This window comes from Thunnus maccoyii, chromosome 4 (assembly GCF_910596095.1).
Source record: "Thunnus maccoyii chromosome 4, fThuMac1.1, whole genome shotgun sequence".
Taxonomy (NCBI): domain Eukaryota; kingdom Metazoa; phylum Chordata; class Actinopteri; order Scombriformes; family Scombridae; genus Thunnus; species Thunnus maccoyii.
The window spans coordinates 11,685,882-11,710,043 of NC_056536.1; the positions used below are offsets into that span (position 1 = coordinate 11,685,882).

Consider the following 24,162-nt stretch of genomic DNA (forward strand, 5'->3'; position numbering starts at 1 on the left):
CCTTTTGAGTCCAATGATGATGATAAGTTATGTTAAGTTTACCACGTGCATGACTTTATGAGGGTATATATACACATGATACACACTCCCATCAGTGGGCGAGCAGGAGTCCATCTGTACACACCAGGCTGCACCTGGCTCTCCTCGCTGATCTGGCAGCAGCTTCAAAGTCAAAAGGTTGTTGCAACGACTCTGCAGGAGTGCAGGAGACCGGGTTGAACTCAAGTTCAGCTAGACGTGGGGTGTCTCCTCTCTCTCCTCTACACACACACACACACACACACACACACACACACACATACTGTATATACAATATAATTATATATACACGCACCAGTACATAAACACAAGCCCACTGCTTCTCAGCCGCTCAACCTCCCACAGCTTCGAAATCTTCAACTTTCTCACACAAACACCTCTTATTTCTGCCTCTCCTACTCTCTCTTTTCCATCCCGTCTCTTCTTCTTTATCACCTTGCATCTCTCTCTCTCTCTCTCTCTCTCTCTCTCTCTAGGTGAAGAGATGAGGAGAGAAGTATGTGTGTGAGAAGGCGTCATTGGTATGCCAAATCCTCAGTGGAGGAGTCTTATGGCTCGATCGGCTTTCCGTCTATCTCTCATCACTCGTCCGTCACGCTCGCTGTTCTGTATCTTTCTTTTTCACTCGGCTCAACACACACACACATACACACACACTGTGAGAAAGTTGCCTCAGTCACTCGCCACTCAGCGAGGGTATTGACTGAGTGAAGCACAAGGGCCCCATGTACCAGTGACACCTTGTCCATCACTGGCGCCTTGCAGACAAACACAAACACAGCTGATCTGTTTTTACTAGAAATCTCCATTTCTCCTCTCCCTAAGTGTCCACACACACAGACACACACCTGCATACTCTACACTAAAACTGCTTGTCTTTATAGCTTAATCACTCAATTATTTTTCTGATTACTCAATTTATTAGTAGTTTAGTCCATAAAAGGTAAAACATCGTGAAAATTGAATTTGTCAGAGCCCAAATTAACCCAAAGACATTAAATAATCATGATGTAAAACAGAGAAAAGCAGTAAATCCTCACATTTGAGAACCTGGAAGCAGAATATATTTGGGATTTTTGCCTCGTGTGTGAGGTGTGATGATTAATCAATAATTCATTTTCTGTCAGTGACTATGTTTTCTGTTAAATTGAGTCATCACTTCAGCATTACTGCACACGCAGAAAGATGCGTCAGTCGTTCCTTACCCTTATTCCAACTTCGCTCCTTTGCCTGCAGGCATACACACACATATTCACATCCAAAGAGCCTCACCCTAGATTACCCTCAATACCGGTGCAGAATAAACTTTTACAGTGAGGGGAGAACACTTAACAGTTTAACACTCTATCATGTTTTCTCTGAATATATATTAACTAATAGAGTCTTTACAGCAGCCAAATAAATAACAGGATGAACAGACAACTCTAGTGAAACACTTTCCTCCGCTGAGGCCAACCAACGTCGAAGCCTGTTAAGTGTTGTTAAAAAATCTTCTGAAGACAGTAATGAGGGGAGTAGATTCATAAGAAAGACTGGATATAAAAGTTTCAAGCTGCTGGCAAGAGAATATGGAAGATACACAAGCAGAAAGACATCAGGGATATAGTGTAGGGAGAGAGGAGTTAGAGGAAGTTAGAGAAAGAAAGATAAAGTAGGAGAGGGAAGGGAAGGAGGCTTTGTGGCTTTTTGCAGCTGGCAAGAGTCAGAAAATAATGAGTAGTAAAAGAGACGTGCGGAGAAAGCCACGAGACAGACAGAACATGTAATGATGTATGTTGGATTTATTGGGACTGGCAGAGCAAGCAGAAAATACATTGAGGAGACAGAGAGGAAGATACACTTTAGGACTGTTTTACATTACGGAGACCTGTGCCATTGTACTAAATGTTGTATTTTCTCAGTATGGTTTGAATATATTCAGTGATTTTGTAAAATGTTTGGCAATTTTTTGATGAAAAGCAGATAATGTTACTACACTTTACACTGTGTATATGAACAGATTTAAGTATGTTGCAGATTAAACACCTGCACTGATACTAACAGACCTGTAGAGGCCAAATATTTCAGCAGGAAGGTCTAATCTGTGCTTTCATGACACAGTTTATCAGAACAACATGCAGGCGGCTCTAGACGACTTCAGCTGATGACTGTCTGTCTCCATGTGTTGAACCTTTTCCACACAGCTCTGAGAACTGAGATGACCTCCGGCTGGCGAATGACGAGAATGACAAGAGACTGTGTGACTTTGTGTATGTGTGGTGAGAAGACCGTGTATGCAGCGTTTGAGCTTTCGTGCGCTAAGACCTTTCACAGATACTGTAGATAAAGGGTCGAGATCTAATGTTCAAAGCACACCTCTTTGTTTTGACAGGAAAGATTGTGGAAGACGGATACTGTCTGGCTACTGCGGTAGAGCTATCACATTGTTGTAAGCTCTGCGTATTTAAAGATGAATCAAATATGGGGATTCACTAAGATTATCTAACCTCAAATAACCGAGGTACAGTAGATTTTCCTCATTTTGCCAAAATTGTTTTCAGAATGACAATTAAAGCAACTCAACTGATATATTGATTAACAACATTTTCTCATTCTGTTGAGAGAAAATGTAATTCAGCCAGTATTATGTTTCTAGCAAATGTAATGTCTAGGAGACAGAGTTTGGCCTATACATATCTTCCAAGTGGCAGGTACAAATATGAAAAAAGGTGCACTTCTTCCACATGTGCAGTCAGTGTTCATCTTTACTGCAAAGTCACATCAGAGCTTGGTGTGAATTTAGGGCACAAACCTATCATGGTTTTAAAACAGGCACTTTGGCATTGAGAGCAAAAGGAGCCACAGTGCTCCTGACCAGAATTTAAAATGAAGTTCTGTGTCTTTCAACAGTGATCAGCTACTTAACATGCATAATATCACAACTCTTTCACAAGCGGTATATGCTACACAGTGCAGGGGTGTCTGTGTCAGTGCGTTTTGACCTGTCGTGGACATTTTCAAAGATCTAGTTTCCTGTGCTTTCATCCTTAAATTGAGTGCTCATCTGAGCACAGGCTTCTTTGATGTCTCTATCTCTTCTTCAGTTCTACCTTTGTATCTAATTAATCACCCACAAGTATACACAAATCTCCATCAAACAGCAGCTAAAGTATAAGCACATAAATACCACAGCCACATACACAAACACACACACAGAGGAGAAAGGTGAACTAACAGCTTCCATCTGCAGCTTGTTACCACTCCAGCAGCTCATCGCCTCACTGTGGAAACCACACCACTGTCTCACCTCTCACCATCCTCTCTCTCCTGCTGTCGATCCATCTTCACCTCCCTTCCATCTATCCATTTAACCTCGCTCTCCACTTCATCATGCTCCGTCTCTTCTGTCTATCCCTCTCCAACTTCCTCTCTGGTTTTATTTTCCCTCTCTTGAAGTCGCTTTTAAATATGTCTTCAATTTCATTATTTCATGTCTACCCATCTGTCTTCCTGTCTCTCTCGTCTTTGCTACTAGATTTGTCTCTTGTCTCTCTTTTTATCCATCTTGTGTCTTAAGAACCTATACATCTACGAAATTCCTCACAGCATCCATAAGGAAACTTCTACATCTGTCTCCAATGTGTCTTATTTCCCTAAAGGCAGCCAGCAGACGTTGCATTTACAAACAGCAGCCGTGCCAAACCAAAGCGACACGCTAAAGAGCATCTGGTTTCACTGTACGTGTCAAACCCTCACCCTCACCCTCAGCCACTACAAAGATATGTATGCAATAATTTATTCTGGGATTTGCTTACATTGACAATGTTCCGCTTAGTCAGGCTGAGGCATGCCCTGGTGTCTGTCAGACATGAGGACTTTGCAATCACAGTCACTGCTGCTGTTGCAAGACCGTTTCCATATTTGCTATTTTCGATTGATCTGGAGGCTTACATGGTTCTTTCATCACCCAAAAACCAATGTAATATAATCAAACTTCTGATAAAAGATAGAAAAAAAGACACATTATGATGAAACTGAAGTCAGTATTAGTGGATGAATATATTATATTAATTTTGCTCCCAACTACAGTACAACTACAGGAGTAATGAAATGTTTTGTAACAGCATCATTTTATCAGAAACTGCATTTTTCCTGATATTTTACAGCCTTTGTAAGGAGATCGCACATTCTCTCTTTGTCTGTGTGGGTTTCCACTTGGCGTTCCAGTTTCACCTGACAGGCCAAAGACTCTAAGGGCATTTTCAGACCAGCACTGTTTAGTCTGGTTGAATCCAGTGATTCGTTTGGGCAATTCTGAACATAGCAATTGTACCCGAGTATGGACTAAAACAGCTGCACCGAGACCCCTTGAGGATGTGGTCTAAGACTAGTCCCACACAAACAGTGGAGCAGTTCATTTGCCATGGGAATGTTATCCGACCTTGGTCCGACCAAACTACAAAGCGTACTCTAACTAAACAGCTTCCGTTGCTAGGTGCACTTTGCAAACTGGGATGTGGATGAGCAAAATCAACAGTTGTTAGCAGCTAGCTGGAGAATGAATCAAGGTCCAACCTGGACTAACTCAACAAAGTGCGTTGGTGTTTTTATATTTGGCACCTTCTTCAAGACCTTCTTCCTGTGTTTATGTTCTTGCTCCCACCCCAGACACATCTGACCAATGAGTAGAGTGAACAAAGTGATTTTGGTTCCCTTGAATTTTTTCTGTGTGAAAACAAAAAACCGAACTAAGAGGAAAACACAAGTTCACCAGCTCATCCACTGATGCCAGTATATCCTGCCTCTTGCCCAATGCATGCTGAGACAGCTCCTTGTAATAGTGAACAACATAACTGGTTATAGAAAATGGACGGATGGTCCTCCAGAACAGTCGTAATGATGCCAGCATTGTGTCATCCTTACAGAACAGTTCATCTCCTGTGTGAGCAAATGTAGCAATGGCAAAAGCCAGAATAACAATCTACACCTTGACTCATTTAAAAGATGCATGTAAGTTATTATTTTTTATCTTTTTAAAGGAATATTCTGGCAGTGATGATTCAGTCTATAAAATGCTGAAAAAAAGTCCACAGTAACTGGTTTCTAATCTCAAACTGGGCCCAAGGATGCTGATGTACATGCAGCTTATACACACAGTTGTGTATCCTTTAAATTTAGAAGGTGTTTTTTTATATATAGTATGAGATTGTCACATATATACAGAGTCCAGGAGTGGACATGAAGAAAAGTATTTTCATTGGGAATGTCTATTTAGGGGCACCTGTTTAGGATCATCGGCTAACAGTCATAATATAAAATCTCTGGCTGTCATTTTCATAACTGCATTTAGTGATAAAGGGTCTGGACAGGTCTGGAAACAAGAGAGGAAGTGGGTTCAACGGGAGAATCAGAAGAAAAAGATTTACTAAGAGAAAGAGAGAGAGAGAGAGAGAGAGAGAGAGAGAGAGAGAGAGAGAGAGAATGAGTGAAAAAGTTCACTTGCAAATCTCATGCTGACATCTCTAATGTACAAATTGGGCACAGGCAGAGTGTAAGCTATGGTAAGCTGCAGACTAAGACACACACACACAAACTTACACATGCATTTATGCAGGCACGCACGCACACACCACAGTATCAGTGTTATTGTTGGCTCAGTGGGAGAGGGGGACACATCTGAAGCCTATTAGACCCCCTGTGCTACAAAATGCATACCAGAAACACACACACACACACACTCGCACGCATACACACACACACACACACATCATTGTGAATCAAAGAGTCCTTGGTTCAATTGTACCTATTCACATCTCTGCTGACAAAACTCACCGTCAGTCTCTTTCTCTAAATATTTCTCTTTGACATTTTGTTTTCATGAGCTCTGACACACAAACACACACAAATAAAGACTCATTAGACTCATTACACCGCTGACAGACTTCCCAGGGTATCATTAGATCTCGGCTGTATATTGTTGCAGTGTGCCAAGTATTTCTGGAATTTACCGCATTCACAAAAAGTCGTCTCACGGTGTTTCTCCGTCTATCGCCACTCCCACTCCTCTTCATCCTCATCCTCCTCTCCTCTCCCTGGTATCGTATTCCTCTCATCCTCTACATTTTTCCTCCTCGCATAGTTCTTTATAAAGTAGGTTTTCAGGGTTAGAAAATAAATATATAAAATGACCAACATTATGGATCTTTTTATGACCTCAATTTACTCATTTAATTTTTTTTTCATACATACTGCATGTTGTAAAGAAAAAGATGCAAAGAAAAATGTATGTAAAAAAGTTATTGTTACAGCACTGTTATATTTATTCTTATGAAGGTAAATGTGATCATTTATCCTTGCGTGGAATTTAGGTCACATCATTCATATCTGAACAGTGAGTGTGTACAAAATCAAAATATTTAACACAAGAATTAATATCCATTTCCATACAGTTTCACAACTTCAGTATATGAGCGTATGTGCCTCCAACAGGTCAAAACTTTCTCAACATGAAATAGCTCAACATTTGCTAGATCAATCGTTAATGGTTCCCAGGCGATAAATACTTCTGACCTCCCTGACTTTTCCTCTAGCCCTGCCATGAAGTTGACATCATTGCTTTTGAGTAAAATAGGTCGGCAGCTGATGGATGTGTGCTGTACAGTCATTCCCCACACTGGTATGACTTTGGTGATCCCTTCAATTTTGACCAAATAAGCTACTCGCATTACTCACTATTTGTATGTGATTACTGCTAATTAGCAAATGTTAGCATGCTAATACTCTTAATTAATATGGTGTACATGGTAAAAAAAAAGTGACCTGCTAAACATCGTCATGTTAATTGCTATTGTGAGCATATATTAGGATGCTGACGTTACCATTTAACTCAAACTTGATACTTCATACAAACTGTATACAGCATGTACTATATACAGTAACAATGGTGACCAGACATCCCAAATAAATTGGGACAATTCTGTTTTTCAATGCATTTTCTCAGTTTCTCCAGAATTCGACTGAAAGATGGTTTTCACTTTTAGAAAATATGTTGGGGGGGGTTAAGTGACAATTGCGGAAAATATTAGTAGGGGAAGATCAGATATATCGGGACCACAAGCAGGTTGGATTAGTCTTCTGGATGAAAAATGTTCCTTCTCTCTCTCTCTCTCTCTAGCTCTCTGTCTCTCGTGTAAAAGAGCAGCGGCAGCTGAAAAAAGGCACAGCTGCAGCCTCTCAAAGCACTGAGTGATTGTGACAGGACGGCAAAGTTCAGACTCACACACAAACTCTATTATGAATTGACGATTGTTGTCTTTTCTACGCTGAGAATCTGGTGTTTTTTTGGGTTTTTTCTTTTCTTAGATGTCATGTACGTTACTTTGCAAGTGCATCCTTTTTGATTTTTCTCATCAGGTTTCTGTATTCAAATGAAAAAATCTCAGAGAACAAGAAGATGTTATTGGTCATGTTTTGCACATTAATGAAGTTGCATAGTAAAGTTTTTACATAGGAACAATTCTGCTAACATTCACATGATGTTTTTCAGGTTTCCTTTTTAAAGCTCAGTTACTCAGAAAGTATTAATTCACAGCTAGCAGACTGAGATATCTGTTTTCATTGTGTTAACTCAGGCCAATGGTATCTGTTGAGATACCATAGGCCATATAACTCATGACAGTGTAAATCCTGGGATTTCCTGCCAACCTGTTACTGTTTCTCACTGGAGATGTCACTTTACCCACACAGCGTGCATTTTCATCAGAGCCAGACACATGTAATCATATGATAAAACCATGAAAAGTGAGATGAGCACCACAGAGGGTACACACACAAAAACTGGTGACCATACAGTATGATTTCAATGTCTTTTTCTTTCTTTGTCTTCCTGTTTCAGTTTTCTTTCTTAGTTTTTCCTTTCTTTTCTTTCTTTCTTTTCTTTCCTTTCTTTCCTTTCCTTCTTGTTCTCCCTCTTTCTCTCTTACACACACACTGACTTATTCAAGACTTTTCTCTCTGTTGTCTCAGGATGCCTATCAGAGTTCCTGTTACCCGATCTTCCCTGCTGGGCCAATCAAAACACAGCACAGGGTGTTACCTCATCACCCTCGATCCTCATCAACCCTCACCCTCCTCTGCCTCCCCCCCTACCCTCATTTCATCATCTCTCCCTCCCCTCTTTCTCCCTTAATCTTCCTCTCTCTCTCTCTCTCTCTCTCTCTCCCTCCCTGGCGTCCTGTCACTTTCTCTCTATCCATCTTTCTCTTTTTGTCCACTTTCATCTTTTTTCCTCCCATTTTTGATCCACTCTTAACTCCATTACTCACCCGTACCACACACACACACCTCTCTCTCTCCATCATCCAAAAGGATCCATGACAAACTTCACTTCTGTTAAAGCCAGCTTTCTCCCATTTCCTCATCCCCGCTTCTTTCCTTTCTTAATCTCACCCTTCCTCTCTTTGCCTCAGAAATCAGTCATCCTCCCTCCTCACTTCTTCCTCTTCCTTACTCACTTTCACCTCATCAGTACCCATACTACATTTTCTCCCTCCATAAAGATCAATGCTATCGCCCTCCCTCACTCTCTCCTTCGGATTAACTTTTTTACTCTCATCCCTCCCTCACCTCCTTCGACGCCTCATCCGAGGGCTCCAACTCTCTATTAAATTCTCCGTTGGCTGTCACATTTTTCAGCACAGAGAGTTCAGCCAGATCTCTGCTGGCCTCATAGACGGATGCATGCATGCATTTCTGTGTGAGAGCAGATATGTAGATATGAAGTTTCTGCATCACAGTAAAGAGGAAAAAAAATACTTATATTAAAAGTTGAACAACATAAAATGCAAATGTAATTCTATTTTTTGTATATAATTAGTCCTACATTTTATATGTTTTAAGAAAGAAAAAAAAGCCAATACAGCTGGGTTTTTCAATCTGTTTCCATTACAAACAAATAAATCACAAAAAGAACAATTACAGTCTAAACTAATTCTCAAAGCAAATTGATTTGTTTTGATACCAATCAATTATAGACTAAAGGAAATAGTGAAAGTATCTAATGTTCTGTTCTGCAGCAAATTACAGTACAAATGCAAACATGGACGACCAGTAAGACAGCAGCTTGCCATAAACGTTAGTAGGCAGCACTCTGTGTCAGTTAACATACGGACACACACATGCACCCAACTATGCACACATGCACACACACACACTGGCTTCAGTTAACTGTGATGTTTGTGTTTATGTGTTTGTTATCTGCTGTCTAATAGATACATCAGTCCACAGTAGAGTCCCTTGTGCTCAGCCCTTCTTGTCAACATCCTCAGTGGAACTAATTGATTGCTACAAGACGGGGTGTGTGTTTGTTTCCGTGGCGTGGGCGGTGGGGCGGGGGGAGGGGGGGGTAGACAGTACCTCAGTGCGTGTGACATGTAATGTCTCCCATCCTGCATTTAAGAGGGTTCCCATCACCTCTGGCCTGTTTCATTATCACTTTGCATTGGTTGTGAGCCAAAGTGCCAAATGGTAGGACACTGCAATGACACGAGAAGACAAGAAGAACCTTCTTTGTCTTTGTGTGTGTGTGTGTATCTAATGTGGCATTTTCTAAATAAACATCTCAGTAGTTTGGGTTTTTTTTTTTCTCTTTCTGTTTTTCTTTCTTTTCTTGTGTGTGTGCTTGCTTTCTGCTGGCTGGTGTGTCCAGACAGACTGTGTGTATAGTATTGTAATGTCTAGTAGTCCTTTAATGTCTCCAGTGAAAAAATACACTTAACAGAGCTGAAGATGTTTATCTCTCTCAGTGAGAGAGGGTGGTTGAGGGATGTTTCTCTCTCATGTTGGAAAAGCCAGACTTACTGTAAAACACTGGCAAGGCATCTGTCATTTCGACATCATGACCTAGCATGCACTTGGTTGACGGTGACGTATGGGAGGAGGCCAAATTCAACATTTGTCCAAGCGAGTTAAAAATTTTCACAAAGTGTTTTTATGAGACTGTGATTTGTTGAAAGTATTAAAAGCTATGGATGGCTTTGTAAAGTAGACAGCCATGTGAGTTATATGAATTTCTACTACATCTGCAGTGGTTTTCAACTAAAATGTTTCTTGGCAAGTTCGAAAAACTGAAGCAAACATGCAATCCTCTACAAATATGGTGCATATGCAACTATTTTGGCTTGAAATGTAATGCCGACATGCCAACCAAAAAGATTCATATTGAAAAAACTGTATTTAAGTTCAATGCCAGCATTCAATGCAGTAAGAGGTGTTACGTCAGATGCAGACCAAAGTGGTGGTGGATGGGCATGTTAGCATTTGCTATTCAACTCTTGTGGGGCAGGTTTGCATCACAGTCTTACAGTTTGTCGCATCTAACCATGATTATTATCTTTCCCTAAACTTAACCAAGATGTTTTAATGATTCGTTTTCCCATATTAGATAACTGGCAGTTGAGTGCAAGAAACATATGGAAACAGACAAAAGATTTGTGTGACACCACATGTTCATGTGTAGACCACAGTGTGTCACCCCACTGACGCTGCCCTTTGGCTATTGGCTGACAGTGAAGGGTCATCAGGTGATTTACTTCACCGGGGCCTTGCAGACTGTTAAACTAGCCCATGTGCTCGCTCTTTCTCTCTCTTACTACAGTCGACATCCACCCTGCATCACCTTTTCTTGCTTTTGCACCTTCGACCCCTCCACAGAACATAACCCGTACATCCTCGCAGTGCTTTAATTGCTGATGTTGCTGGCCTACACACCCTTCTCTTTGTTTTGTGCTAACATTAGTTTTAATAAATACATTTATTGTTTTGTGTCCAGAGCTGGAGGGTGTGTTAACCCCACAGCTTCACTGTGATGACGGGACTTCTGGAGAGTTGGATGCAGTTAAACGAGCTGTTGATGGTCAGTAAATACTTCCTGACTGTAGGCTGGCTGATTGTTAAACCATAATGTCTCGTCTTCTATTTCTACACGTGTTAAAAACATATGTGGCATGTGGGTGTGTAGAGTTGTTTAAAGGCACCGTTACTTTTACCAAAAAAAAAAATACCAAATGCAATAATGCAATTACTTTTGTTGGTGAGTAATATTTAATACAAATCAAAATCCTATACATACTGTAGGGGCTTTTGAATAGCATTTGGAGTCAAAGAAAACACCAGTCCAGATGGAGAAACTGAGAGCACAGTAAAACAATAGATCAGATCAGCACCAGACTAGAGGGTGGGTCAGCAGGGAGAGGAGCTGCTATGTGTCTTCGTTCTTCGGGTGTGGCAGAATGTAGAAAGTTTAGATAAATAGTATGACAGGACTTGAACCCCCCTTGGTGACGGTCCACTGCTGTGTATTGTAATATTCATATTAAAACGGCCATTGCTGTGGACACCGGGGTTGGTTTTGGCTGGCCTGTTAGCAGGCACATACACATCTATACGTTAAGTTGGACACATAGTCAAACAAACTGGACAGATGTAAAAAATCACAAAGAAAAGAAATACAGGTTACTCCCACTATGTGCACAAGACACACACATGCGATGAAATACACACAGAGATACACACACCTCTCATGACTCCTGTGTGTAAGTGGAGTACTATCTAATCTACGTGACAGATGGTCAAAACCACATTGTTAGGACTTGAACTCTCAACTTTTGCTTCTCAAAGGGACCAGTGTGTTTCAGGCTTCAGATTAGCCTCTCGCTTCCTTTTATCCTTCTATCTGTCATTCTTTCATTCTTCTGTCTCTCTCATCTTTCTCTCCACTCTTTCAACCTCCTGTCTTTTCCTTTTCTTTTCATTTTCTTAGCTCCCTCACTGTCTGTTTATCTCTCTCCACCACGGTACTATGACCTCTCTTTATCTGCCTTCCTCCGGTATTTCCATCTCCGTCTGACGCTCACTTTTTCCTCTCTTCACTCTTTCATTTACATTCAAGCTTTCATGGATCCATCATTTGTTTTCTCTCCACATTCACAGATCTTTCATTCATTAACTCTCCCTCTTTCTCCTCTGTCCTCTTGTCTCTCTGTTCTTTGAAATTCATTGATGTTTTCTCTCTTTCATGGCTATTCCCCTTCTACAATTCATCTTTCAGGCTGTTGATTCATGCCAGCATTAGGGGCACATGTTTTAATTCACAGTGCGGTTCTGGTTCAGGCAGTTAAGTCCTGTGTGCGCTGACCTTTCAGTGTATCAATGCGGTGTTTATCTGGACATGTTTTGCAGCAGAGCTAAGCCATCAACCTATCCTTGGATTTTAAGGGATCTCGGGGTGTTAGATTTATCTCCAAGATCACCCCGGAGGTATAGCTAGATGTTTATCCAGAGGCAGTTCAGCCTCACAGTTCACATTTTGTACACAGGACTTTTTCAGGGTGAAGCCATATCTTAAAGATGCACTGGGGTTTCTATACACAACTTTTGTCCATATAAATTAAATGCTGAAGGCAAGCGTGTTGCAGTAGCGGTCGTTACACTTTCCACACTTTCACAGAAACATGATTCCATTTGTTTCTGTTCTAAGATGTAAATACTCGAGACTGGGTTACAGATATTTAGTTTCATTTTTTTAAAAAGTCTCAGTAATTGATTGAAACAGCAGGGCATCGCAGTTTTTAGCAAATGTTACTCAAACAAGAGTAAATTGTGTATTGGTTTGGGACTATTATCGGCTGCTGATTAATGCACATTTTGTGCTTTAGTATTTACAGCAGCATGGATGATGTATGTCTGATTGACTTAAAACAAATTACAGGGCCCATGTTCATCTTAATGATGAAGCACCCAGTGTAAAACTGTGACTCACTCGCTATAAAATATAGGTGAGTCTCCACAGTCTCCCCGATAAGTAAAGTTGTACTTCATATTGATGGAGATAAAACACTAGTATTACTGTACTAGCCTGTTCCAGGTTCATATCAAATCTGCTCCAAGAAATGAGCTCAGCCCCATCTATAATCTAATTTTAGTCAAAATCAGTGGAAACAATAGGAGCAGTCAGCACAGAGGGCTATTCTTTACCAGTATGACAAGTCATGGTTGAATCTCAGCAATACCACATTGATCCACAGTGTTTATCATGGATTTCTAATGTAAAAGTTCTCTTATCTTGAACTTCCTTTGTCTGTCTGATGTCCCAAATTCTTTCACTGGTACCTCATTGTTTCTGTCTTTCTTTGATTCTTTCTTTTTTCACTAACTCACTCCTTCCTTTTTTCCTTCCCCTCAGCCGTCTAGGCACCTTCTCTCTTCTCACCCCAGCTTCCTCTCCATCTGTGTTCTCTGCTCTGGCGCTGTGTTCATCTCAATCCTTTTCCCAGCTCCACATCTCTCACACACCACCGAATTCCTCCATCTGTGTGTTGTCTGTGATCTTGCCAGGCCACAATCTGAAGGTTGTCACATAAGACATGCTGTTGACATGACACACAAGTGACATCTTGAAACACACAGATGTCTACATCAGATACCATCGCTCTCTCTTTTTGTCACTCACAAACACAATCACACACAGTTAACTTCAAACACACAAACCTTCCGACAGCTCGGTACACACAGATGTCTCCATCAGAAGCAATGCGTCTCTCTCTTCTCTCACACACAAACGTGCACATTTTGCCCTTCACCTACGCAATAACGCCTACACAGACACACACATAAATGTTTTACTCCAGATCAAAAACACCTACACACTAACGCCTCAGCACACACAGATATCTATATCACTGTGTCTCTCTCACACACCCACACACTCTCTCTTTCTTCACCCCTCATATCATGCCCCTGGTGTCAGAAACATGTAGTGTGTTTCCTCTGTCAGCAGGTCTACATACCAGACAGAAAACCTCTTACTGTGTCGCTGTAGCCTCCAAACAAAATAGCCTATGGGTGATTTTCATGGACAGGACAGAATAAAGCACTTTTGTACTGCTTTCATTATCATGTATTATATATAAAAAAGGCCTATTGTCCGAAACACCAATATATATATGTGCATATATATATTTTACAGTTTACACGTTTTTTTGATTGTGCTTTGATATTTAAACCACAATGAAAGCTGAAGTTTGAACAGGACACCTGGATGTGTGTTTAATGCACATTTGATATGAGTGTATATATTTAACCTGCAGTCTGTGAGAAGCACTGCAATTTTCAAAAAAGATGATGTATTATTTCCTGTTATTTCTAATAATCAGGTCATTCCTTTTATCAATTAAAAATGCAAGTATTGTTTTATCATATTTCATGCCCATATGCTCTCGGAACGTCTCTCACTCAGTCTTTGTCAACCTTGAAATAGACTTTATGTACGTCATGTCAGGGATCATCGTTTAAATAATAAACACCGTCCATGGGAATCAAGTATTCTGTATAGTAATATAAACGAATTAAAAGACCTGTGAATAAGTGAATAAGTTTGAGACACAAACTTGCATACAGAAACTTGTCGCTAACATTAAAATCTCCTTTCATCTCTGCTTGAAAGCTTAAAGACTTTATCAGACTTCCGAACATACGTCTCCTCATTAATAAGATGGATTTTACAGCTGAAATCAATAAAGAATTACAACTTTCACCTGGTAGGACTTCATTTCCATACTGCTTCTTAATATTTCTACTTTTTCTTCCTTTTTTTTCTTTCATTGAACTATTGGACTATTCTTCATGTACTGTAAACTTGAATATTGGCTATTAAGCCCGCGGGCTAAAGACCTCCTTGACTAAATGAAAAGAACTTATACAAACATTTGAAATTTAAACACATGTCAACCATTACAAAAACTCTAAAACCTTCTCTTCTTTCCAATATCTCTTAAAGCTGAAGCTTATATACATCCTAGTAAAAAAACATGTGTCTTACAAGCCAGTTGGCCTTGTTACCTAGAAGCTTCCCCCTTTCGTTTCCTCGTTTACTTTCCTTTTCTGGGTTTTAGATCAATCCAGAGGCCTGGGAGCACTTAAACTGAACTTGAGGAAAGAAGGAAAGAGGAACATTATAAATGAGGGAGGGACTGAGGGATGCAAAATGGAAAGAAAGATGAAGAAGAATGGAGAAAGTAAGAAAAAGAGCTGAAAGATGAAAGGATGGGAGATGCCCCACATTTCAGCAGCTCCAACAGACTCCTGGAGACAGATTACCCCCCCTGCCTAAGAACAACTAACACCCGTCCAAGTATCTGCATCTGGGAGATGCCGACTGAGAAAACAAACTCATTCATTCACAGGCTGTAAGCGAAAACAAACATAACTCTTCACTCTGAGAACTAATGCAATATGATCAAAACAGGACGCTGATGTGAGTGTTTCTGTTTTCAAGGGCCCCCTGCCTCTGGTAAGACAAAGTGAATATTGTATTAGATGGAGTGTGTGTGTGTGTGTCTCAAGTCAGTGCGTGTTTCTGTTTGCGTGTGGACACAGGGAATTCAAATTAATAAAAGACCTAGGCAGATTGAAGGGAGCAGAGGACAAATGAAAGACATACAGAGACAGAAAGAGAAAGACAGAGAGAAATGCATGATGGGAGTTTGGCTTGGCAGAGGGCTGGGAGTGCCGCCAACCTCACACGCAAACATCACCCACCTCGACGATTCATTGTCACCTCATAACAAACACACACACACATACGATGTCAAGAGCTTTAGCTGCAGTTTGTTCATTAAAAAAAGTATATTAATATCAGATCAATATGGATCAAGATAGAGATGAGAGAAAATAAGTGAATAAATTAAAGAATAAAGCTCCAACAAGCATTAATATGGTGATTCGTAGATCACAAGACATTTAAATATGTCAGTAGATTTGGTTGGAAAGTACATTTTTTTAGACATCTAGGTCACATATTCTGTTTCCACAGCATTTATATTGCTTAATTAAAACATGTATTTAGGAAATGAACTGTGAAAAAAAAATCACTTTCAACCAAACGTAGTCTGGTTTTGGACAGGAGCCAAGAGGAGAGGAGAAGAGAGGAGAGGAGAGGAGAGGAGAGGAGAGGAGAGGAGAGGAGAGGAGAGGAGAGGAGAGGAGAGGAGAGGAGAGGAGAAGAGGAGAGGAGAGGAGAGGAGAGGAGAGGAGAGGAGAGGAGTACAAATACTTTAATAGTTCAGAGGTAAAAATGGCTTTCTTCCTGCTTGAACTTCTACCCACTAATTGATTGAAATGAGATAATGACAGCTTTTCCTGTCGCTAAATTACCTCAACATCCTCCTGGGAATACAAACACCCTCTGGGCTTCTCCGGGTTGTAATGAGAGACGAGGTGATAGAGAAATAGACAGACGGAGCCAAACAGACAGGAAAGAAAGAACACTGAGATGAGAAAAAGAAGTGAGAAATTAAATTATAGTGAGAAGATGAGATGCATAGAGAGGAGAGATTGTGCTGAAAGAGAGACAAAGAAAAGAAAGAGTTGAGTCAAGGGGGAAATTATTTGAAAGAGGGTCAACTGTGGGGTCAGATTTGAGGTCATCTGCACAGGAAGCAAGGAACCGGTTGGACACTAATGAGAATCTTATAGGCATAGTTTCTTCCCACACTCGTCAATATGCTCGCAAAATGAGACTGGAGTGAGAATCTGGTTTTATTTGTTGCTGTTTATTACCGGACCAAAATGAAAATGTGGCACTTTGAAAAAGAGGCTTTTATATGGTTAAAATGCAGTGACTCACAATCTTGGGCACTGCCTTTTCCATAAGTGTTTGCCCAGGGAATGACTGTTCAATAAAAAGTTCCTTCCACTCTGCGTCTTCTCCTCTTTTCTATATACTGTAGCAGTAGCCTAGTTGGTAGAGGTTCTAGCATGTATGTTGAAAGTTAAATACCCAAAAGCAAGTATGTGCAATTTCAGAGTTTCGCTATTTCTTCATGTGTCTGCAGTTCTCTTCTGTTGCCCTGGCCTCAGTATTCAAAAATCAAATTCCACTTGCTCTATCCCCTTTCTTTATCAGTCTGCATCTGAATCTCTCTCTTTCTGTCTCTCTCCCTTTCTGAGCAGTATTTCCAGTACCTCAGACAGGAAGACCAGTAAGCTCAGATGGTGACTTTTCTCCCGAAAACATGGAACTGAACGAGAGGAAATCCTGTGCGATATCTATCGCTGATGATGATTGCAGACCCACTCCAGTCTGCGTGAAATGAAACAATGAGCATGGTTTGGCAACAACACAGTCAGCAGCACTTAAACACACACACACCCACTGGATCCTTTACTGCCTTATCATTAAACCTGAGTGAGTCATGGCCAACAACAGGGCTTAGATTTGAGACGGGGGGGGGGGGGGGTATGTGTGCCAAAAATAAACCATATATGGAAATGTTAGAATTTATTAAACTACTTCACCTTCAGCCAGCATCCAAATAAAATCAGTATAATCATCATCCGACCAACATATTTAAGATACAAGGACCACTGACTGGGGACTCTGGGGACCGCAAGAATAAACTGCTGTAAGAAACAGTAATCATAGCAAAATGTTAACTTATTTCTTCTCAAAACATGATAAGTTATGTAATTAATGTCATCTGAGAAAAAAATATTATTATTATTGTTATTATTTTAGGAAAGTTACAGTTAATTTGCTTGTTGAGTAAAAGGAAAATATACATTTTTCTTTAATACAAACTGCAGCCTTTATCCCAAATACAATCTTTCCACAAAACCTTCAAAATGACTGACAGAGTGTCCCTATCTGCCCTGATAGTGTGTGATACTTTAAATTAGGACCCATGGCAAACATGAACTCAATAAATAGTTCCATCCATTAAAACTGCTTGGGCAGAATTGGATGCTTTTGATTGAGGTCCCCCTGGACCCCAATACACTGTTTTGTTTTGTTTTTTTAAAAGCACTAATTAAAACAGAAACAGATAATAATGATATGAAGCCATTAGGAACAAATTGATTGACAAAGAAAAATTAAAATGATAGAATAAAGCACCTGTGGGATATGATGAAAAGTAAACCTCTGGGTTCTGCTGGTACCCCAGTCCGTAGGATTAATAATCATATGATTCCTGTGAGACAGCAGGAACTACTTTTCGACTGGGTTAAAGGTTAAAGGTCATTCTGGACTGTCTGAACTTGAACTGTGTACATGCAACATGACTTTTTCAGGGCCACGAATAAAAGATATGCTCTTATTCTGGTGCTGTAGGGTATTTGTGTTCATTTATATTGACCTCCACTATATTCTAATATCCATTTCACTGTATAAATCATGTAACCTCATCTCTGGGTATTTCTGTGTATAAACATCTATAATGAGACAATCGCACCCCGGTGGATCCCACCGCAGAGCGTTGAAGCTCCGCCAAAATCTCCTCTGGCTGGACACCCTGCCTGCACTGCGAAGCTGTTTCAAACTGGAAACCAGTAAACTGACGTATTCATGCCTTCTAAAACAAATAAACCTCCCAAAACAGTAGCCAAAATGTCGAACCAGATTTAAAGCTTCCAGCTCAGACCACCGCGAAGAGAAGAGAAGTAGTTGGAAAAAATGCACAAACCTTTAAAGTAAATAAGCCTCTAAGCTTTAAGAGGTGGGTGTTAAGTTGAACTATTGACAGAAAACACAGATATCTGCTGGAAAGAGAAAAAGAAAAGACTTCAAATACTTCACACGAGACGGTCAATATAGCCAATTAAAGCCACCTGCAGAGCACGCGCGCGCACGGATAGAGTGATAATCAGCATTTGAGCGTAGATAGATAGATAGATAGATAGATAGATAGATAGATAGATAGATAGATAGATAGATAGATAGATAGATAGATAGATAGATAGATAGATAATCTAATTACCTTTGTGTGACAGTCTCAGGCGCGGCACATTTAACTTGTTGGCTGAGACAGTGGCGACAAGTTGCGCAACAAGAATCATGCTGCAGAAAGATGTAAATCCTCTCATTCTGCTGAAGAAATGTCCTTCTTCTTTCAAATTTCAAAATGTGTTATAAACAATCGAACAGAATATCTCCAGGAGAATTTAACAGGTGGGGTCTCTCTTCTCACGATGCCTACATTTGTGTTTCTAGGTGGTTCGCCGAGGTGCGTAAAAGGCTCTTTGACCGAGCAGCTGGTTGTCCCCTCCGCGCAGTGACTGCCGCTCTGCTCGGTGCTGATGATATGATTCACTGACTCCGCTCGAAAGGCTGCTGCTCTTCCACTTCTCCACTTACAACAGCTGCCTAACAGGCGGTGTGTGTCAGCCAGAGAGAGAGGGAGACACCACGCCTCTACAGCAGAGAGAGAGAGAGAGAGAGAGAGCAGCAGCAGCAGCAGCAGCAAGCGATCCAAGTGATCTGCCCCTCCTTTACGCACAGCTCTCTCCAATGCAGACGCACTGGGAAGCACGTTCCTAAAGATGATTCATAACACTATTTCAAAATCATTTGGAAGAAAAGCAACATCTAGTGATATGCAATGTAGCTCTGAGAAACATTTATTGACGCTGCGCTAAAAGAAATTAATCTCCAAAAGAAATTCTGGGAAAGATACAGAAGAGATAGCAAAAAAAAAACAAAAAAAAAAAACATTGTTTCGAGGCTAAATTAAATGGTGTTGATGTGATGTGAAGTTCTTGCTCAAAAAGGGTGAACCAGCCCTTAGAGTCAGTTGTAGAAGCACTGAAGGAGGAAGATTTGCCACCATCTGAATTTTTCAAGATAATGAAGACATCAAGAGGTTGGATGTATGGGCAATAAATGGATGAAATTGAACAAAATAAACAAAAAGTACATGCAGCCCCATCTCCATCTCTCTCCCCTGTGAGCCTTGTGTGTATGTGACCCTTCTTAACCCCTTCAGCGTCACTGGGACGTGTTCAGTAGTTTAATTAAGTCGTGGGGTACCTTCTCGACCCCCCCTTCCCTCTCATATGCATCTATTCACAAGCAAGCCTACAAGTGAACACGAGGGTCACGGCAGGGTGAGAGAGAGCCATTCAAGGTGTCAGTGTTACTGCAACCCTGAGTCTTTTGGGAGCTCTTGTTTGTACCAGGAAAGAGGCTCCCATACATGTTTCATACAGGCTGAGAGGTAGAAAGTGGGGATGGAGAGGAGTGTCAGGAGTGTTGGCACGAATGCTGGGCGCTTGAGATGACAGCGTGTCTCTGCTGAGGGCTTGTTTGTGCCAGGGAAGGGGACTCCCACGTGCACTTCAAGTTCTGTTTTCATGGAGGAACCGCGCTGGCGGATCAGTGGAGTGACACAAAGAATCAATCATGTGCTCACAACAGTATTGGTTGGATTCTCCCCTAATAGCTTTTGTCACACTGCAAGTAGATATCAGAAGATGTTATTGTGAGGAAATTGATCTCTGGCACATATATGCTCTCAGAGACTCCCAGCCTCATAAATAAGGCGTACTTCTCAAATAGAAAGATATCAAATGCCTTATTGATATATACTGTATAAAAGTGCATATTTTGGCCTCATTTTAGATAATTCATGTGCCAACAAAACCTTAAATATGCAATTAGAAACAGATGTTTTCTCTACAGAATAACAGAGATATCTAATCATACCATATCTGAACAGTTTCATGCCACTTTCTCTCACAATTGTTGTATAACTCTAAACCACATACTAGGAAGTGAAGAAACAAATATTGGTACTTGTTTTATGAAGTATTTTTAACATTGTATAATTACTGTAGACAAATGAGACCATGTACTGACAACAGGTAGCCTCCATCTCATTCCAGTGGTATAGTGCTTCTTGAAATTAAGATCGTGTTTCGAGTAAACACCGATGCTTACTGATGAAATAAAGATGTTGCTACTTGCCCTTGTCTTCGGGCACATTGTTTTGCATCTTTTGGAGGACAAACATATTTGAAAGGATGTTTCCATCTGTTGTTCTCTGGTTTCATTATGTCCCATTGCCAGAAAGTCTGAAATATTATCTGTCTTTGTTGCCTTTGCTTTTGTTTTGTGCCATGAAGCAACGCAGCATATCTCCTGCAAAATCAGATACGGCGGTTTATAATGTAAAATGCAGTGTGGAGACCAGTAGACTACCAGTGATGGTGTTGTGACTGTTTATAGTTTTTCTTGTAGTTTTTCAGCATTGCCGTGTCATTAATTTAATGCTACACATGTTTTTTTCATTATTAAAAGATGTTTAATGATGTTCATTCATTTTAAACCAAGTAACTGATTATACTGCTTTCAAGTTCAAATGTATGACATTGCAAGATAAATGTCTGTGTTGCATTTACTCTGTTTATATGTTGATTATGCATGAATAAACCAAACCAAATGTTGCTTTTTGCTGGCTCTCCGTGATTAAAAAAAAAGCAGGAATCAAAAGTATGTTGTAGCAATAAAATCTTTTTTTTCTCTCTCAGTAATTTGAACCATGGGATCATTTCTCAAAACCTGTGCACAAACACGTTGTTTAAGTTAAGTGTGTAAGTACAATTTATACAAATAACAGTAAATTGAAACTTGTTACGCCAATAAATCCATGTACAATGTGCCACCAAGGACAAAGAGTATGAAGGTTTTTATTACAAGCAAACAACACACCGACTGATTTCGCAAATTAGAGGCCACGCTCTAAGTGAAGTTGTTCTGATTGGTTGTTTTTGTTGTAGTGAAGTGCTCTCAGCCCTCAGTGGCTCCTGACTGGATAACACTTGTCTAAATGTAGATTCCTTTTGAAGGACAAACAGACGTGGGAAAGCAGCAGAAGAGGCCAACGGCAGCATGAGTGTTGAAGAGCTGAATTAATTAATTTACAAAAACAGCAGCAGCCATCGCTGAAAGAGTGTTCCTTGCATTTGTTAAAAGAACTGTTAACTGGAAATGACCTGAGAGAAGAAAATGTCCTTTAAACCACAACAATGTGAGAGGAACATGAGGAGCTGAGCTGATTAAATAAAATGAATTTCCTTCGCCTTCGTTTTGCTCTTTGTTTCGCTAACTTTCTCTATAAATTACTCAATGTCGTTCCTGGTCACATACAACACTCATATTGGTTTCAGACATGGTGTTCGCTCTTAAAAATCCCATGAAGGATCTTCTTGTTTCTCAGTCTCGCCATCCAAACTCTCGAACAATGTAATTCACTCTGAAAGGAACGCCATACTCTTCTGAATTCCCCTTGTTAAAGAATTGCGGTCTATTGTCTGATTGAATTGTACTGTCTGAGTGAAGGACTTGCTTTGCGCCTCACAAAATCCTCCCAGGGCTGAATTATGCTCTTCAAGCTGTCAGTAGGGATGAAACGTAAAACCACTTACCAGCATCTTGACATTGCATCACTTTGACAAATAAGATTGGTGCTCCTTGAGTGGTGATTGGGAATGGCAGGGCAGAAGTTCATGAATTCACAATGTGGGAAGTAGAGCAGAAATAGTGGATGGAGAACAATTTTGAGGCACAAGACACGGAGACAGCTGGTGTGTTTGTGTGCGTGTGTGCCTGAGGGCTCATAAATGTTTCATCTTTCTTGGCAATAAGTATGGAAACTCAGATAATGGAGATGAGTGGAGCCACAGTAAAGGACAAAGTGACTCAAGAAAATCAGAGTTAGTGGAGAGACAGCGAGTAAGAGGGTACACTCACACCTGAGTATATACAAGAGGCCCAAAACTGAGTGTTACCTGCTGTATCCAGAATCATCAGGATCTGAGTCGAGTGGCATCCAGTGTAGAAGCTTACTCAACGGCCTCAGCAGAGGAAAGACGCTATTTTATGGATTTTCATCATATTTGCCAAGATTCTCTTCAGCTAGTTGCTGTAATTACATTATGATTAGCTGAGCTGAATGAATGTGAGTGAAACTGGACTCAACAACAGTCTGTTTTCTAGTGAGGAACACTGTTTAGTTCTTGATTTACTTGTATGATTGAATCACTTAAATATTTATCTGCCATATGCTAAAATGCATCATAACAGTAGCGTGAGAGGAGATTCCTGAAGTCAGCAACTGTGTAACATCCGTTACACCAACATTAGTTAAAATTCAAAGAATTTAGGTTGAAGTTGGGTGGGGGTGGAGTCTCTTCTTTAGAAATTACAAGCTCAAAAATAATCCACACACACACGTTATACCTTTTATGTCCCAGATTGACTTCTAAGAATAATGAATATACTATAGATCTGTATAGTTTTAAGGGCACATGTTGTTTGGCCTTTCTTCAAGTGTTTTTCAAAGAGCCAGCTGACTTTGAACCAGTTGCATTCAAGCTTTGCATAATGGACACACAAAAGAAATCAATTGAGAAAAATACTTTTGCAACAGCTGCTGCCTCTGTGAGCAGGGGAATGAACTGACCCAGTTTCCACACACCCAACATGGAGAAACAGCAGTCCATCTTTGTTCATGTTTTATCATTTTTATGATTTTTGTCTGTCATTTTTTGACAGCAGAAATATGTCCACTAAAATACAGAGAAAAACATTGTTCATGGTAATTTACTGGATGTTTTGGGCCAAGCATCTGTGGAAATCATAATGTTTAAATAGTATTTTCTTGTATTCTAATTTAATTTGGCTCAGATTATAGGGTGGAAATACATTTGTTTAGCAAACCAGCTAGTGACCAGCTGTTTGTATGTGATGGAATAAGGAGGCTAAAAAATCAACAATGATTTTTCCTTACATATACTGTATACCAAAGTTTATGTTACCAATGCACATATGTGTAGGTAGAGTTACACACCAGGAGGACCAGTGACCTCCACCACCTTCCTTCATGGAGTACTTGGCTATTCAAGAACTTTATATACTGTTGGGGATGTGTCATAAAATATAACAAAATCCCAACACAAACACAGCTGTAATAATTCTCTCCTCCATCTTACAAGTTGTGGAAATTGGATAAGAATTCAGAGCATTATTCCAAGAGGAGGTGAGAGATGGATTTTCCTCCAGATGCTCCATCACCATTACAATTTGCACAACAGTAAACTTGAATTTGAAGCCCATTATTGCAGCAGGGCTAAGTCCACCATCGGATCCAGAATAAAACATTTCCACAAATGTTTGATGGATTGCCATGAACTTTGATATAAACACTCATGTTCCCCAGAGGATGAATTCTAATGACTTTGGTGATCTGCAGACCTTTTCTCTGTTATGATTGGGTCAATTTATGAGCAAACACCTGCAAAACTAATGACAAT

General features: G+C 40.3%; 1 protein-coding gene across 1 annotated transcript in view; it reads right to left on the minus strand.

Annotated features, from left to right (window-relative positions):
- Nucleotides 1-19,251, minus strand: part of sema3bl (sema domain, immunoglobulin domain (Ig), short basic domain, secreted, (semaphorin) 3bl) — a 71,342-nt gene extending 52,091 nt beyond the window's left edge. Inside the window, exon 1 of the mRNA XM_042408872.1 lies at nt 18,831-19,251. Within this exon, the coding sequence (XP_042264806.1) occupies nt 18,831-18,936 (106 nt within the window). The 5' untranslated portion in view covers nt 18,937-19,251. The remainder of the gene's footprint in view (nt 1-18,830) is intronic.
- Nucleotides 19,252-24,162: the final 4,911 nt, after the last annotated feature.